Below are 19,648 nucleotides of genomic sequence, written 5' to 3' on the forward strand. Positions count from 1 at the left end.
GGAGTTACATTAAAAGAGACAGATAATGGAAATACATACACTGTAAAAACTGTGGTGTTAAATCTGACACCATTTGGTGTCAATAGAGGACCACACCCTGAGGTGTTAAATAACACCCTAGAGATTGAACATAACACCAAAGGGTGTAAATGTAACAACCACCTATAGGTGCAAAACTAACACCACCAATTTAACACCGGTGTAAAATAACTGGTGTGGTCCTCTATGTACACCGGTTAACACAACAAATTTTTTGCTGTGTACATCAGGCAGGTGGATAAAGAGAGAGAGAGGGGGAGGGGGTGACGGAAGGGGCAGGGGTCATTATGTTGGTTGATTGGGTGTTGGATTCATAGTTAATTTCAAGTGGAATCTTCAAGAGAAAGGGGCATTTTCAAGTACGAAGGAGAGGAGGAAGAAGAGGAGGAGAAGGAAAAGGAGGAGCATGAGGGGTGAGAAACAGGGGGAGGAAGAGAAAGAAGGGGAAGGGATAGAGGGGAAAGGAGTTGACATCGATGAGGAGGCAGGCGGGAATGCAGTTTCTTAATACAGATAATGGAAATACATACATCAGGCAGGTGAAGAGAGAGAGAGGGGGGATGGTGGAAGGGACAAGGGGGTTATCATGTTGGTTGATTGGTTGTTGGCTTCATAGTTACTTTCAACAAGACAATCCAGTGATTTATATTTACCTTTGTTAAATTATGAATCTTCTCGAAATTCTGTTAAATATTCTGGAGTTATGTTATGGAACAAAATACCCAAAGAAATAAAAAGATGCCCATCTCTTGCCTCCTTCAAAAACAGCTATAAAAAATTTCTTATTGATGCCTATATATAAATCTGAAAGTTATAGGTTATAATTGCCTCATTTACTCCCACACACTTTACATTCTCTCTCTCTCTCCCATCTACGATTATTATGATTTTATTATGGTCTCGGGAGCCCAGCCTTAGAAAGGCCTTTGGCCTATGCTGGCTCCCTCATATTCTCATTTATTCTGTTGTTATTCTATTTTTGTATCCTTATCTGTATATACATGTAGTGTATTCTTTGATTTGTATGTTGTATGTTTTTTAATGAGAATTTGAAATAAATGAAATAAATGAAATGAAATGAAAGTGGAATCTTCAAGAGAAAGGGACATTGTAAAGTCCGAAGGAGAGGAGGAAGAAGAAGAGGAGAAGGATAAGGAGGAGCATGACGGGTCAGAAACAGGAGGGGGAGGAGAAGGAAGGGGAAGAGAAAGAGGGGGGGAGGTGTAATCGATGAGGACGCATGCGGGAATGCAGTTTCTTAATACAGACAGGAAGTCGATGGCTTAGTATCGAAGAAGATAAGTGTGGTAACAAATACTAGTGCTCGGAATGTCAGTGTATTATAGAAAAAAATGAACAGTAGCCTATAGTATTGGGTAACGATCGGCATGAATTTCTGAGAAACAAAGAGTTTAACAGTTCAATGGAATAGGTCTATATACAAAGAAAAAATAATCATCATAATCAGTCTTAAAACCAAATTTTAATTTACATCTTGTATATTAAAATTAATCTACTCAAAATATTAGTATTTCTTTCATCCTTTTTTTATGTATAGAATGCGTACACGTATTTTTTTACCCAAGTGTAACGGTAGCAAATTAACCTCAATATTTCGGTATATCCCTATTATTTATCTTGATAAAAACCTCTTTTTTTAATTTTCATAATGAAATAATTGACCCTTGTTTTATATGCCTATGTTGTTTAGAGGAAAACGAACGAACTATCAATCATATTTTTTTTTAACTTTGATCCCCAATTTGCCAATGAAAAGTGTGATCATGACCCGATTAAACCTATTCTTATTTTGAAACCAATACCATTTTAAGGCATACATATTCATCTTTATCGTGATTAAAAATCATTTGGGCTCAAACAAAACTAAAGTGTAAAAATAGCAGCTTTTGTCAGGTGAAAATAATTATTTTGTAGCATATTTTAAACCAAAAGTTTCACCTACATTACAAAATGTTTAAATAAATTCAAACACATTACATAAAAGACTGATTCTTCTTCTTTACGGTATCATATTATTATTCAAATGAACGACCCACTTTAAGAATTGTTTGGAGTCACAGGAAAATCACAATAAACACGATGAAATGGCTAGAAGTCACAAGTAAAGGACACTTCAGAGGACAGCGACTTCTTTTCGTTATTTAATCCATGAAGACATGATGAAGACAGCTCTGGATTGCAGCTCTGTGAGATAATTCAATTTATGCATGTATCCATGTAATATCTTCCAGTACCTGTTTGTATAGGCTTGAGTATTCACCTTAAGACTTCCACTGCGGGTGACACTTTTGTTTCATACAGTGGGTATGTGGTTGGTGTCTTGTTGTGGGTGCTAGCTAAAGCATGCAAACTAGGTACACTCTAAAAACTGAAATGTTGGATTTTAACACTTTCTAAGTGTTGAAATATGTAAATGTTATTTCACCATTTATCATGTTGCGAAAAGGGTGAGTTTTACAATACAACATGATCCGCAAACCAAAAAAGGTGTACCTATCTCGCTGTTCTAACAATTCCGAAAATGCTGAAATAAATATCGCATTGCCATTGGCTAAAAGTCATACGTATGATGACGTCATGAAGAGCGTCTAGCATTTTACAAAAGGTTGAGTCAGAGGCGCTTTTCCATTGGTCCATACTGATCACGTGAACAAGATCGCCGCGAAAACCTCGTCACTATCTCATCACGACACTCTAGTGCTGGACCGAAATTATCCCCCAAAATCCTGTTTTTTAGAAGGTAAGTTGATCTCTAAGTAGTATATTTCCACAGTTTAACACATTATGAGCTGAATCAAGCTATTTTTTTTCTTCTTCTTCTTTCATTTTTCAAGTGGAGTTGCGTAGAATACCCTGGACCTTGCTAATTGTGAAGAAGATCTTTGCTTTGACTCGCCTGCGTCTATTGCCAATAATGTGTGCTGTATGGTAGGGGGTCCTAAAGCTGCGCGGGTCCTAAAGCTACGCACCACTCATCGCGCATGCAGTTTTCAATGGCAAATGCGCACTCTGTGTGTGGAACTGTGACTGCAGAGTGATGAACAATTCCTATTAATTTTTTTCTACAGAGGCTGCAGTAAATCTCTAAATGCAGAGAAAACCAACAACTGTTAGGAAGTTTGGAGTTATATTCGCTTTAATTTCATTTTATCCTATAATAATTTGAATATATTTTAGAAATTGAGGCACAGGAAATACTATTTTTTTGCATGATAAATCGAGTGCGTAGCTTTAGGACCCCTTCTACATCGGGCGGCGAAATCAAGAGGTGTTCGAAAAACACGACGGGATTTTCGTATTAGTGAGTTTTGTGATATTTTCTACTTGGCTAATGATCTTTAGAATGTTTGCCACAAATTAGTTAAATATAATTTGTTGAAATATTAAAATTGGGACAGTTTTTATTGTTTGAAAACAAAGTGCGTAGCTTTAGGTCCCCCCATCATATAATGTGGGGACCTTCAAGCTCCCCTAAAGCTACGCACTGAATTGTATTCAGCAGCTAAAAAGTCACAAAAATCATTGGTTTCTGCAAATTTCATTTCCTTATCCTGATTCAACATATTCTAAAGTTGATTTGTGGAGAAAATTATGACGGGTGAATGCCTAATGGCACATTTTCAGGTCGATATCAATGGCAATGCCGATGATTTGTTCCGAAAAATGAAGAAGGGGTCCATGTAACGTAGCCTACCGTCTGTAGGGTAGGTCTAGATCTACATGCGAAGTAATGTGCAGTGTGTATCGCGTGTGTATTTGACTGATTTGAACACGTTGCATTGCAGGTCTAACTGTAACATAGGCTAGAGTGTTCTAGATCTAGGCCTATGTGAATTGTGATTTGTATGGTGCGTAGCTTTGGCCTTAAAGGTAATGGACAGTAGTGGTAGCAAAATGAAAGTTGGCATGAAACTGCTCAAATATAGACCTAGGCCTAGTGACTAGTCTGATATTGTTCGGTTTGCATACAAAAATACATGAGTGAGATAATCTGGTATTCTCTTCACGATTTCCGGTGATTTTCAGCTAAATAATTCAAATGATCGTATATCAACCGTCACCTTATATGATGCCTGTCCCTAAATACCGACCTCTTAACAGTTTCCCGTCCTACTACAGAAAAAGTTCTCTATAAAAATTTCTTCAAATGTTACTGACTTATACTTTTAGGGAAAATACTGCTCCATATGGTCCACTTTAATACATTAAAGTCACGAATGTAGGCCTACGCCAATTTGGAATGGCCGTCAGAACAGAAAACCCTTGCATATTTCTTGAAATAAAAGATGGTGTCTTAATACCGACCTTTCAAATTGACAATGAAAATAATTTGAAAATTTAGATGAAAATAAGTTAAATTTGAAATCAAATAGAACTTCAATCGATTCTCCAGATGTCAATTACCCGGATTCGTGTAGTTTTTTTATAGATAAAATACAGCTTCGAAAATGTAATTTTTTTCTTGAAACATGGGCAAATTAGTACTTTTCTAAATTTGGTCTAATCTTTGCTTTCCAATGACAACTTTTCTCATATGATTTTTATTAGCAATCATATAAGTCCCAAAAGAGAATCGACACAATGCACAGACAAGCATTATCCAGTCTTTTCCCAGTAGTCTGTAGCATACAGACACTATTTCATTCTATTCCTTTTGCCAGTAACTGAATAGATAAACATGTATTCATATCAAAAGAGGGTACGTGTAGCTGAAAAGGTGTTTAAAATGGTTGGATGTGGTTGATTCATGAACAGCTAAGATACACATTTTAATGAATTTTTCAGAAGTTGATTGCTAAATTGGGTCAAGTATGCACTTTTCATTTGCTAATCTGTCTAGGGAGATTTTTAACTTTCTCTTTTTGGTGTATGATTTCATTTCTTAATATGTTATTTAAATAAGTTTAATTTACATGTGACACTAATTAGAAAAATACTGTTTTATTTAACAGGATCTGTGGTTTGACCCCAATGATGCCACAAAGGGGTACCTTGCTACGAAGCTCAATACAATGAGGAGGAGTTTACCTCCAGATCAGTTGCAGCGTCCACGCACCAAGACGGACCAAAAACCACAGAAGACACCGCAGAAGGCAGGGAATTCCAAGTCCAAGGTAACACCATGATGCTAAGAAGGATTCATTTCCAAATAAATCTCAAAATATCAATTTTTTAAACAATTTTTTTCATTGTCACATGTTTCTAATATCCTTTTATTCATCCTCAGTATGAAGGAAAATGCTAAAATATATGAAATATGAATATCAATATGTGTAGTAATGTCATCACAAGTAAGGTTTGACTTCAAGAGCTTATTCTTGTATCCCTAATTCGATACAAAACATGTTGAAGTTGTTATTTTTTTAATCTTTTAATGTCATTGTCTGATTGGTATTTCCCAGACACCAAAGCGCACCCATGCACATCTAGAGGAAATTCCTCAAGTGGAGGAGGAAGAGTTGATTCTTTTTTGCAAAAGAGCTAGTATTGACAACAGAAAGCAAATTCTTCAAGCCATGGAACAGTCCTTTCAGAACAGGAGGAATTGGATTATGGAGGAATATCCAACAGTCGGAGAGATCCTCGCTCGATACCCTCGATTCCAAGATTTCCCAACTGCGGTAAGTTTTATTCTTGTTAATAGCTAGGGCTACATGCAATTGCTCCCATGAAAAAATATCAAAATACAAAGGACTAGCTAGTCCCTTCCTTGTCTAGCATCTAAGTTCAAATAATTTTAATGACATCAACTCCTACTAAATAAAATGTATGCATTTGTTTAGACCAAATGTTGCATATATTCTTACATCCGTATTTGTAACTATTTCCAGTTTTTAGTGGCTTATAAACTAACTTGCCGCAAATCAATCTGTCTTTCATATACAGTTGCAGCAGGAATTCCATCTCTTATTTCCTGATGCAGCAGCTAGACTCATTTCAACCTGGGAAACGCGGTTTTCCCCATTCATCCTGAAAGTAGGAGAATTATCCAGACTTCCTAAACTCCAAACACTGATGGATGAGAACAAGAAGACCAAGGATGCACACAATGGAACACCTGGTATGAAATATTCATTTTATGACTATGATTTATGACAGATTTGTATTAAGGCACTTCTCATGAGGACATTCTTAGCTATGGGGACCCTGTTATAACAGACCACCCAAATAACCTGCCCAATTAACTCCCTGGGTAAAAAAACAAATGCCTGTACAAGGCAACCAGGATTTGTATTTTACCTAGAGTGTAGTGTACCCTTACCGATGGGGTATGAACTGAATTCTGCATATTTAGCACTATTTCTAATCTTCAGATCCAAAATGGAACTATTCACAAAGAGGATGCAACAAGTCCTACGTGTATGTTCATCCATCAATTTTGGATGGTGTATGTATTTCAGTAGCATGAAACTAATAATTTGTGGATGAATTTCAAGCATGCTTAACTATTGTCACTACTCAGAACTTCATAGCATTAGGTGAAATGTCAGATAATTGATTTTTAAAAATTTCTTTTAGGAAGTTTGAGGAAGCTTTTTAGGCTTGTAAAAATAATTTTAAAGAGTTAAATTGCTGTATTGCTTTCCATAATGTATTTCCTTGTAGGGCCTCTGAATGGAATTCTGCCTTGATAAGTGGAGCTATAGTTATCCATGTATATTGTTATTCGTTCATTCATTTGTTTATTTATTCATTTATTTGTGTATTCTTTTATTCATTTTCTTCCAGATGCCCTGTTTGCTTACAAAGTACTGATATACCTTCTCCCATCACACGCAGGGAAGAAATCTTCAATTTCAGATGCTCTCTCATACTTCATGGTCACAAGACCGGTATGAAATAAATTGAATGTAATTTTTAACTCACTATTCCAATTGTTTATTGAGTAATCATGGAAACCTGTCAACTAAAACTTGAATACATGAAGGTCATTGTGGGCTATTCATCATATGGATTAACAGAGATGGCACACACTCTCTCTGGGACCATTTGTTTTAAACTTCATTGACATTTAATTATAATTGATGTAGCAATAACTTGCAGTAGGTGGAAATGACTTTGAATTTGCATGCCTCTGCCAACAAAGTGGTCAGGGCATAATCTTGGGTTGTCCATTTGCATGTTTGTATCAGGTTGACAATCTGATTAAATTTTTGGTAGTGTTAAAGGTCAGAGTGCCAAATGGCATTTGGCTAATGTTAAGGGTCACAGCAAAGTTGAAATAGCCCGTTCTCCGAGGATCTTGAGAATGGTCTAGCTAATCGGCTTAAAATTTAGCATATAGATTGGGCTGATAATGATAAATCTAGGGTCACTAGGACAAAGGCACATGGCACAGCTATATCAATACCCTGAACCTGCAAAACTTCTTTGGTCGCAATATAACATGTGGGCATAATGTTTGACTGCGTACAGTCAAAATTACTCCAGTTACGTTTTGAATTCCTTTGAATACAGTCAACTCTGCATAAGTCAAAAATCACCTAGGTCAAACTAAATAAATAGTCCCTGTTCATCTTTATGTGCAATATACATCGAGTAAGTCGAATTTCACATAAGTCAAATAATTTTTCATGGTCCCTTGGAGTTTTACTTATGCGAAGTTGACTGTATATGTATCATGTTCAAATTTTGATGGTCCATGTACAGCATACTGGCAAAGACTGTATACAAATGAGCCGAGTGCCTCATTTAAATGAACTCTCGTGTTCTTGACCCGTTATACAAGTTCAAATTTATATTTTTCGAAAGCTTGATAAATTTGCCACGCAGGCATGCACATTTTGTATTGGCCTTATTAAGGCATAGGTGGGAAAAAGAGCACATTATTTCTACAATTTATGTTCCTTTTTATCCCAGTTTCATCCATTGCATTTTATATCTTATAAGACTAATTTCTGATTTTAATTGGAATAGCCAGTAAGTATAGAGATTTGATTATAATTATGATTCAAAAGACAGAATGCCAAAATATTGAATAATTTGCAAGATATCACAATTTGAAAATAACATATTTTTCGGGGTCATAGCAATATCATTGCACTGAGTTCTTTTATATTCTAAATCTTTTTTGCTTCACTGCATCTATGCCGTGCACATTGCACCTGCACATATCCTCAACCCCTGGAATTACTGTACTACTATTATGACACTTGTGTTTCCTTGCAGAACGGAACCGCTGTGGCGAGTTTTCTCGTTGAGAAAACGGATCAAAAGAGAACCCAGCCGTACCTGCTTCGCATAGGAGATGGCTTCACATCCCCGTTGACTTTCTTCATCATTGTTGATGGGAAAGCCGTACCCTGCGAGAGTGATGCTACTCAAGCAGTTGATGCTCTATTCAAGAGCCACTACATTTTTAACATTGAGTATGCAGATGAGCTGAAGGGATTCTATGCATTCTTAGAGCACTTCGTGTATGGAATCGGGGTTTCTACTGATCACATTCCTGTCCGTGCACGTGAACTTATGGCAAGCATAACAGCATTGGCTCGCACCCAAAGCCATTAATCATTTCCAACTTCAACTGGAAGAACTGGACATCGGTTTTCTTGCCTATGTATGGAGAATCATTACATTTCAAAGTAAACCTTTCCCTATTCGCAACCATTTTTTAATACAGGTAGTTCCTAGTCAATGCATCTGGGAGAGTATTCCGTATTCTATCCTTGGATTTAGTTGACGAATACAGTATGTATCAAATTAGGGCTTATTTTAGGCCTGTATGGTGTGAAAGTCTCAACATGCTTTTGATATGGCTGTCAATAGTTCCATGGTATAGATCATTCTAGTTTTTGATTCATGTGAAAATGTCAGCATACATGGATTTATTCTGTTAAATTTGTCTCGTAGTTCTGAATACATACACACCTGTATAACATTTGTCTGAATTGTGTGTAAGTGGGGAATCTTTATCATTGGAACCTGCGTAGTATAGCAGTGTTTTATACATACATGAATATTTGATTCAACTGATGACTGTATAATGTTTGGGTACATCAGATAATATTATTCATTGTGAAATCCTGGGGACATGCACAATGAGCCATTCCAACACCCTTTATTAGTAGCTTTTTCTCATATTTTTCTTTTTAAGAATTAAAGTAATTTCTTGTCAGTGTGAATTCCCCTTTAAGCAGTAGATAACTGAGACTATGGTATGTATTGTTGAAATCTGTATGTATACAGTATATAATTCCATGTTCAGAACTTTTCTATCTAGTTTCCAGAAATGTAAATTTTATGACATCTGCAACAGCTTATACACATTTTTATTGGATGCTTTTTTTTTTTTTTTGCTTTAGTAATTTCCCCCATGGTTTCCCATTCTCTCCATTCCTTCACTCAGTCTTCTAGGAAGCAGAGTGGGTGGTTACCTAGATAATTGTATGATTCTGGTGTCTTTTGCTTTTGTCTTTTTTTTTTTTTTTGGTTTTGTTTTGGGTTTTTTTTTTTATGGCATCTCTTAATAGTTTCCACCATGGTTTCCCATTCTCTCCATTGTTTCAGTCTCCTAGCAAGCAGAATGGGTGGTTACCTAGTGTACGATCCTGGCGTCTCTTGCTGTTGTCTGTGTTTTGTTTTGTTTTTTTTTTTTTGTTTTTTTTGGGGGGGTTAGTAGTTTCCCCCATGGTTTCCCATTCTCTCCATTGTTTCAGTCATCTAGCAAGCAGAATGGGTGGTTACCTAGTGTACGATCCTGGCGTCTCTTGCTGTTATTTGGTTTTTTTTTTTGGGGGGGGGGTCAGTAGTTTCCCCCATGGTTTCCCATTCTCTCCATTGTTTCAGTCATCTAGCAAGCAGAATAGGTGGTTACCTAGTGTACGATCCTGGCGTCTCTTGCTGTTGTCTGGTTTTTTTTTTTTTTTTGGGGGGGGGGTAGTAGTTTCCCCCATGGTTTCCCATTCTCTCCATTGTTTCAGTCATCTAGCAAGCAGAATGGGTGGTTACCTAGTGTACGATCCTGGCGTCTCTTGCTGTTGTTTGGTTTTTTTTTTTGGGGGGGGGTCAGTAGTTTCCCCCATGGTTTCCCATTCTCTCCATTGTTTCAGTCATCTAGCAAGCAGAATAGGTGGTTACCTAGTGTACGATCCTGGCGTCTCTTGCTGTTGTTTCGTTGTTTTTTTTTTTTTTTTTGGGGGGGGTCAGTAGTTTCCCGCATGGTTTCCCATTTTCTCCATTGTTTCAGTCATCTAGCAAGCAGAATGGGTGGTTACCTAGTGTACGATCCTGGCGTCTCTTGCTGTTGTCTTTTTTTTTTTTTTTTTGTGTTTTTTTTTTTGGGGGGGGGTAGTAGTTTCCCCCATGGTTTCCCATTCTCTCCATTGTTTCAGTCTTATAGCAAGCAGAATGGGTGGTTACCTAGTGTACGATCCTGGTGTCTCTTGCTGTTGTCTGTTTTTTGTTTGGTTTTTTTATTTTTTATTTTTTTTTTGGGGGGGGGGTTGTAGTTTCCCCCATGGTATCCCATTCTCTCCATTGTTTCAGTCTTCTAGCAAGCAGAATGGGTGGTTACCTAGTGTACGATCCTGACATTTCATCTTCTTGTCCAGTGTTGTGGTACTTTAAATCATATTTAGAAGTTTCCTACAGTATTGCATTATCTTTGAACTATCATAAGATTCTTAACCAAGAATGCTGAGGCTATTTAATGAGGGAGAGTATATTTGGTTCAGTAATCAAGTTTGTATAGGTGTTCACCAATCCGTCTGTTACTTGTCATGGTGAAGCTACTCCCTATTGCAGTTGAGTAATCATTTATCCCTTTGCAGTTGATTAATTCTTTATCAGAATCGTGGCTAATTGAAATAGGCATGTGATGTGAAACTCTTGACCCTGAATATGCTTTCGACATTGGGGTGGCATGAGCCCCCTTCCATATCATATGAAAACAAGTGAAAAGTAACAATTTCCATGAGAATGTGTAGGTAATAGATTTATTTTATCAAAACAGTATATTTTGTGATGTGGAGCTGATGTTCTAACGTAATGAGGTCAAGGTAAAAGGATAGTTTTAAAAAAATGATGAAAGAAGTGCTTAATGGATCATTTCATAATTGATTCATTGAGCTCAAATTTTTAAAGAAACATCCACACATCTGTCATTGCAACATTGCTTTTATGTGATATCTTTCATAACCAGGGACACAATACTTGCATGTTAGGCATCCTGGAAAGGATGCTTCATGATGAAGTATGATGCCCACATACAAAATTCAGTCTTGTTTTTATATATTTCTGCTGTTCTGCATCAATTTTACCTACACAAACATTAAAAACATCCAAAGATAAATACAAAGCATCATTTCTGATAGTTGTTTTCATTTGAAATTGTAAATTAATTTGATGCTAGATCCCCTCTATCCCACTACTGAACTTCCCCATTAAGCTGTAGATGATTGAGAATATCTTATGTACAGTTTATATCTGTATGTTTACAGTATAATTGAATGTTCATGAATTTTTCTATCAAGTTTCCAGAAATTTGAATTTTTTATGACATTTGCAACAGTTTATACATATTCATATTTGATGCGTTTTACTTAGACAAATTTAAAATCGATTGTTATAAAATTTGCAACAACACTCACTTTTTTGTTGCATTCATTTAAATTTGTCAAAGTTGATACTGATTTTTATGGCATTTGTAACAACTTGTATTGGATTAGATGCATTTGAATTTGACAAATTTGAAATGGATTGTCATGACATTTGCAATAACTTATATTATTGATTGGATGCATTTGGATTTGACAAATTTGAAATGGGTTTTTTGTGCATTTGCAACAACTTTCACATTTTTGATTGAGTGAATGTAAATAAATATTTAGCTCTTGCAATCATTTGAACTGACATGTTTTGTTGAGCTTATCTGTACAGTATGATGTTCTGAATGGCAAGTCACCCTTTTAAGTGTTAAATTTAACATATTAAAACAGTTACATTCAACATTTTCCCCCAACATTTTCAAAACGCTGAATATCTAACATTTGTACAAACGCTGGAACAACATTTAAAAAGTGGTCATTCCTCGGCCCTTTTCTAAATGTTGATTCACCATTTTAACTGTTAATTTTAACACTTTGACAAAAGGTACATTCAACCTTTTTTCCAACATTTTCAAAACGCTGAATATCTAACATTTAACAAAACGCTGGATTAACATTTAAAGAGTGGTCACTCCTCGGCCCTTTTCTAAATGTTGAATCTAACATTTATCAGGTTAGATTCAGCATGAGTGTTTTTAGAGTGTATATAGCATTATGTATATTTATTTTTATTAATTTCATGTATTATCATTTTGATGTATTCATAATTTGGATTGATTATTCTTTTTTCCTATGCACTTTTTGTTATTAAGAGTGTGATGACAATTCATTGAGAATGACAATAAAAATAATTGGATTGAATAGAATGAGTTCAACTTTTCATTTGTTTGATTTTCTACACAAATTTTGATCGGATAACTCTTCGCCGACCTACATCCCCCCCCCCCTCACTTCAAATGCCCTGTGGGGAATTTGTTAATTCTAGTCGACTTCTTTACGGGGGGGGGGGGTTATCATACACTTTGATCAGGGGCGTCACTAGGTCCTTTCCAGTGGGGGTGTGGAGGCCCTGATTACCGACAAATATCGGTATTACCGACGTCTGGCAACCATGAATCTTGGAAGTGTTCTACATTCTCCTTAGTCACATTTTCTTTTGTCATACTCAGGATCAATTCCAGCTTTCATAAATGGGGGTGGGGGATATTTTCATCCACATTTCCCGTAATACAATGACACAGGAACAGTTTCACTTCAAAATATATCTCTAAAGATAAATATAATGCTGTGTATATGAATATCCATTCAAATATCATCTAAATATAAATAATATGTGCTATATTCTTGAAAAAAGTCATCATGATATAATATGCCTGTAAGACCTTCATACTTTTTAATATAACCCGTCCGCCAAATCTGATTTTCTTTTTTTTAAGGGGAAAGTCCTTACTAAATTCAGATTTTTAGAAGCAGCATAAGGTATATCATGTGGCATGAATAAAAATTACCATGCGAGTGCGAACTCAAATATGTGGATATTTTATATATTTAGCCCTGAAAATAGAACATCGTGAGCAGCTTTTGTGGTCATGGGAGTATCTATCTAAACGATCCAAGCGAGCGAGCGCAAAGCGCAAGCTGAAAATTTAAATATACTGGCCAGCAAACAGACCTGTTAAAGACTGTTCGCAGTGATCCAGTGAAGGAATACATTTCTCTGCAATCCAAAAATGCGAGCGCGAAGAAAAAGCCCCTTGAAACGGCTTGTTTCTTCAATAATCTAGATTTCAACGTTCATACCACTGAAGGGATCGATATCCCGTTTCGATAGCAAATACATGGAAGCGTATCTGCATGCGATATGGGCACAGTTATCAAGTTGGCGCCAAATTTGTCAGTTTACCCGCCAAAATATACGAGATATCTCAACGGTATTGATTATATGCTCACCTGTTGAAATATAGGTTCACATCGTTTTGGTTTGTCATAAATAATAAAAACAAAAGAAATTTCAGAGAAATTATATTTACCGTAATGGGATGCATTAGGTTGTCGTTTTTTATTGGGCCATTAAGGGACTTGAAATTGCTTAAAATAAAAATAATTGAAAGTTTTTTTTTTAAAGTGAAATCTTGCTTGCACTGTGGGAAACCTTTAATGAGTGTATAGCCTTTATTTGCTGTACAAACATTATATTCATCTACATCTATTTACTTGAACATTACAATATCGAGTGAAATATAGGAAAACACATCAAAACATTCAACATCAGATTGTGAAAATAATTATAAAATAATTTGAGCACTTTCTTTTCAAAATACCCACCCTCCCTTGTCTCTCTCTATTCCAAACATACCCTTTATGACATGCATCCTTCAATCCTCCACCCCTCCCCCTCTCTTTTTTCCACATAATTTCAATTTTAATTTCTTTTGCACATATACACACCTCACACACATGGGCGGGAATCCCAGGGGGGACAAAGGGGGGGGGGGCGTGTCCCCCTACTCAAAATAGTAGGGGGATACAATATCAAATGTCCCCCCTACTCTTTGTGGTCTTTAAGAAATACATCATTCAAAACATGTATTTTAGGACGAGATGACCTTTTGGGATATATAGCTATTTTTTTTGCTTGTCAAATTTATTTTCATCAAAATTACCTTAAATTTGGGGTGATAACTTTTTTTTTGCTTGCCAAATTTTCAAGCCCCTTGTCCCCCTACCTTTTGGGAGAAATTTCCGTCCCTGCTCACACACACCCACATTCACTCTTTCACATAGCCACTCACACCCACACATACCCCCACATTCACATACCCGACCCCCGCCCACACATACACCAATTTCCCTCACTTGAACTACTTTCCACTCATTTCCACATAAAAAAAACACAGATTTATGCACTGATGTATGACTCTGTGAGAAAAGGTCCAGAAATTTAGTATTTGGAAGTCCATTTTAATTGTTTAATATTTCATTATGCAGTCATATTCAAATTGTCGCTGTCATCTTATCTATGGCCTGTGACCTGACAATTATTCTGAATGAATTAGCTGCCCAATTAGCTGAATGAATCTTTTAAAGAGCAAAAATTAAAGATTACAATATCACATTCAGTAAAGTATTTGACCTCCCAGCATTAAAGGAAAGTTGCATTTCTACAAGAAAATATTTTTTTTGGATTCTTTTCAGCTCTTTAATAAGATAATCAAACATTTTACACTGCATGTTATTATACTCTGAATTAGACAAAAAATGTCTGAAACCTGGGAGCTTACAATTCAATGGCAACTTTGTCTGTGGTCCCATATACTAGATTCTGTCTAAACTGATTAAATTCTTATTAATCTAATTATAGGGGAAACTCATAACAGACATCCATGCCTACTATGAGGTATTTCAACTTTTCAATTTGCTATACAACAGTTTATTTTCAAAATAAAATTCACAATGCTTGAAATAAAACTAAACATTTCACTTGCTTGATACAATAAAACATGACAATGCTACAATTTCTAAAATACACCTGGGTACAACATATCAATTCAACTAAAAACTCATTGCAAAATTTTAAAATCTGCTCTGCACACTGGCAAATAATACTCTCCTTTGCTATAAATGGATATACAGTAGTAAATTCTTGTATCATCTTCATTCTGAATATTTCAAATACATTTTCTTACACATATAGTTTCATATCCATGCATTCTGTGTTCATGTACTTGTGATATTCAAATTATCAAATAGCTCTAAGGATACCTCTTTCTGCTCGATACTTCACAATCATCGCAAATTCTATCCTCACAGCATTAACTTTCAAATCTATATTATCTTATTGTATTTGAACTAAAATATTAAAAACTTCTAGCAGATCTCAAGTGGTATTGCATGTGAGTGCCCAAGTATTGTGATATTCTAGGACATTGGTCAAACTATCATAGTGTTGAATATAAAAAAAAATCACATATGCATTTTTTGGCCGCACTGCAAATTCAACTAAAACTGGAGAGGATAAATATAATAAAGCATCATGTCAAAACATGACATACCTACTACTGAAAAATGAAATAAAACACAATTAATGAACTAAAATAATTCATCTGTGAATTAAGTGAATAAAATATAAAAACAAACTAAAAATAATATCTGAGATAACCTCTTGATTTGTATCACTGCTTTATGCATTTTACTTTTTTTTCTCATTGAAGAAATAGATCTTTTCACCATATCTGGCCAGGATGGGTTAATAGATTTCTACTACAAATCACTTTAACTCTATAGTACTATTACACTGTTCTACTTCTAAGCTAAAATACTACAACTTGAATTTCATTGTACTTATTACTCATCTTAAATGAAATAATTTGAAAAATGTTGTTTGGTGTCCACAAATTTTTAACATAAATGCCAGATTGTGTTAATGATCTCACAGTGAACACGTACATGTAAGTGTTTGTATGTATAAATAAAAAAAAAACATGTCTAACAGAATTCCTGAAAATAAAACATGAGATGAAAGGAGATATATTTTGGAATTGGCATCTACCTTTGAAATGATTTCATAGTATTCAGGTTTTGCAACAATACCATGGCTGACAATATATCTAAAAAGTGATAAGAGACCCCATTCCTAGTACAGTATAAAGTGCTTAATGAAAGCAGAGAAAAATATAAATTTTTGTTTACCTTTACCCACAATGCAACATGAAACATTGACTACACATTGGAGGGTACTATTGATTATTTTCTTCTATAATTGATATTTCATATAACATCTCATTCATTTAAATGCATCCATGGGCAGTACATTGGTATATTTAATTTGATTCTATATTACAAATGAATGAAATATTGAAGCATCACACTAGACGATGTTTGATTTTGCATAAAACTTTGGCCCGTACATGTACTCGAATAGCTTATAGGGAGTTTCATTCACTTCAGACAAGGCATGTTTAGAAACCAAAACAGATTGACCTCCCATTAACATTAAATTAGGTAATGGATTGTAAAGCACACAATAGCTACATGTAGACCGAAAAATCAGTCTATTTCATTCAAGATATGCTGCGCTGAGACTTTGTCTGGCTTTGCGGCATCCCCTGCCTCCATGAACCAAAGTAAACCATACACACTGCAGTGGTGGTAATAGACATCATGCCATGATATTAAACATGATTCGCTGGCGCATTCCTATACTCAAGCTGCGATAAAAATATGACGATGAACGATCGACAAACCTGACAACGGCTCTAAGGGCTCAAAATATTAGATTTGACATCACATATTTCAGGAAATTGGTTAGCTGCATGTATTCATAAAAAAGTTAATTTTCATTCCAGCGCTTTGGTTCTCCCATCAAAAGTGGGATTTTAAGAGAAATCAAGAGGGCGAGGTAGCGCACCCTTTTCCCAATAGGCACACTAGTTAAGCATCACACAAACCATCATCATTACGAGTCCAACATATTTGATAGCCTTCCATCTGTGTGGGAGGAGGGCTGAGAAAAACCAGAAAATTGATTTAAAAACTCCTCTGAAACAGCAGATTTTTCAGTCTACACAAAATAATTCACATCATTTCTTAAGCTGCAGGTGTTAAGTAATACCTTTTGAGCAATTCCATAAAGTACTCATCCTCTGTACATGCAACCCTAATTGTTTTTACTTCACTTTGCTTGATTAAATGCTCAAGCATAATGGTTGATAGCATTGCAACTGTTCATATGAACTACAAAAAAGAGACACAAGTATGTCAGATAAGTTGTGGTACTAGACAGTTCCAAGAGATCCAAGGCTTTTCACAAAACATCCACACTGCTAATTCAAAGAACTTATTTTTATTATCATTACTATTATTTTTTTTGCACTGTTAAAGATAGTCCTTGGGAAACCTGACTTCCTGATCTTTTCAAAAGGAACTCCCTGTAGGTTTAACCCTTTAGGTGATCCTATACAGACGACTATTGTTATTTGGCTTTAGCCAGAAGTATGGTATTGTTCATTGCATCAAGGTGGCTGATCGAATTACAAATGTTTTTCATTCTTTCTTTCTTTCTCTAACAGCACACAAGGGGTTATGAGATCTACATGTATCCTTTCCTCTGAAGCTGTAAAAGAAGGCTCAAACTCTCAGGTGAGTGCTTCTTCCAAGTCTGTGTTGTTACATAGATCATATTTTTCCATCAATTACTAACATTTCATTGTATATGTCTTTCTTTAAAAGCACACAAGAGGGTTACATCCAGAAGGCCAGATCTATGCTTTCCTGTAATGCTTTGAGAAATGGCTAGAATTGTCGCTAATTTCTTCTTAAACCTATTAGATCATATTTTTCCATCGTAATAACTATTTTCAATCTTTCTTCCTTTTTCTATTAAAGAGAATACAGGTGTTTCACAAAGATTGAAGTATGACTTATACCATGGTCACATATGTTCTACGGCAGCCGTACAGCGAGTCGAAAACAGCCGTTTTATCAATTTTGATTCAAACCACCTATATGTAGTTGGACAAAAAATGTTGAAACGGCTGTTTTCGACTCGCCGTACGGCCGCCGTAGAACAAATGTGACCATGGCATTAATGTCGCACTTAAATGCCTAGATGCACGAGTTATAAAAGGCATGACCGCATTGGTCAGATCATGCCAAGAGGTCACACACTACTGCATATTGATCGATAAGATTGCTTGTTGCATATCATGTACATGTCGCCATTTAACCCGAAAAAGACGGGGGGGGGGCTGATTCAGCCCCCCCCTCAACATTTTTCGCGATAAATCCGCCGCGCAAATTTTTTTGACCGCGTCGCTCACTGACTTTTTACTTTCAAGTCTCGTGCAACTTTTGAGACCAAAATTGTGACCCCCGGGTACGCGGTTTGGAAATTACGCAACATTTCGTAAGTGCATGCAGACCCAAAATTACTCAAAAACGTGAATTTGTGTACAAATCCAATGCAAATAGTGTTTTTAGCAAAAATTCATAATTGTATCATTATTTTTCCTTTTATTGCTTAAAATCAATTGATTTTCTCTTTTTTTATGGTCAAAATAAAGTCCCTGACAATTTCCATTGAAAAAACAATAAAAAACAAAAAGTCAAAAAACAAAGAAATACATAAGAAATTTAGAAAACAATAGAATACATAAGAAAATAAATGTGATGTTGAATTTTTTTAAAATAAATTTGATCAGATGCCTATCTAGAGTATGTGAAACAAAAATTAGCATTTCAGGGGCATTATTTTATTAATTAGAGCAAACTTATGATTTTACGCATAAATTAGCATAATTAATGAAACATGAGATTTTTTGCAGAATTTGATGTTATAGTTTTGTAGATAATGCCATGGGTAACGCGTGTGCCAATTTTCGTTGCGATCGCGCGATCGACGACCGAGATCATAAGGGGGGGCTGAATCAGCCCCCCCCAGTCTTCTTAGGCGTTGAAATAGCCCAGTCTATTTAGGGTTAAGTGCGACACTAAGTCATACTTAAATCTTTGTGAACCACCCCACTCCCAGCTGCTTTCCAGAAAATGGCTGGAATAATCAGGAGATTGCTTCTTCAATATCTATGTTAATATTGGTCACATTTCTCTTTCACTCTGTCACTCACTATAACATAGCCAATGCTAAACAAAGTAGGCTTTGTATCCTTTCTTCTCTTTCTTTTTTTTAAGACCCTCAGGCTCACTGGGACAAAGTTACCTCAGGCCATTCTACATTTTCCAAAATTACTCTATGCTATCATCATATCGCGTGTGGGCTGTTAAAACCTTAAAATTTCAAAATTGGAAGAAAAAATTGAGAGCACAGAAAAAGCTCCATTTCAGAGTGGAAAGTGACAACCTTCTTTTTGCTTAGAAATAGAAATAAGGAAACTTTTTCTTGACGATATGAGGTTGCCGCCATTGCCACATTTCTGAAACGCATGTTTTTAGATGCTCTCAATTTCTTTATTAAATGTTAAGATATAAGGTTCTAACAGCTCTGCAACAAAAACTTTCAACTAGCTTCTTTTTTTTCAACAGGA

The 19,648-nt window shown here is 35.7% G+C and overlaps 1 protein-coding gene across 2 annotated transcripts; it reads left to right on the forward strand.

Annotated features, from left to right (window-relative positions):
- The first annotated feature begins 2,426 nt into the window (after positions 1 to 2,426).
- On the forward strand, positions 2,427 to 11,912 carry LOC121424037. 2 transcript variants are annotated; one of them, XM_041619613.1, is made up of 6 exons: positions 2,427 to 2,800; positions 5,013 to 5,174; positions 5,463 to 5,681; positions 5,947 to 6,121; positions 6,790 to 6,893; positions 8,230 to 11,912. In XM_041619613.1, the coding sequence occupies exons 2-6, from the start codon at positions 5,073 to 5,075 to the stop codon at positions 8,569 to 8,571; spliced, it is 942 nt and encodes a 313-aa protein (XP_041475547.1). In that variant the 5' UTR covers positions 2,427 to 2,800; positions 5,013 to 5,072; the 3' UTR covers positions 8,572 to 11,912. The 2 variants fall into 2 exon arrangements, with proteins under 2 accessions (XP_041475547.1, XP_041475546.1); XM_041619612.1 differs by lacking the exon at positions 2,427 to 2,800 and having other exon boundaries at positions 3,515 to 5,174.
- The last annotated feature ends 7,736 nt before the right edge of the window (positions 11,913 to 19,648 follow it).

This window comes from Lytechinus variegatus, chromosome 11, assembly GCF_018143015.1.
Source record: "Lytechinus variegatus isolate NC3 chromosome 11, Lvar_3.0, whole genome shotgun sequence".
Taxonomy (NCBI): domain Eukaryota; kingdom Metazoa; phylum Echinodermata; class Echinoidea; order Temnopleuroida; family Toxopneustidae; genus Lytechinus; species Lytechinus variegatus.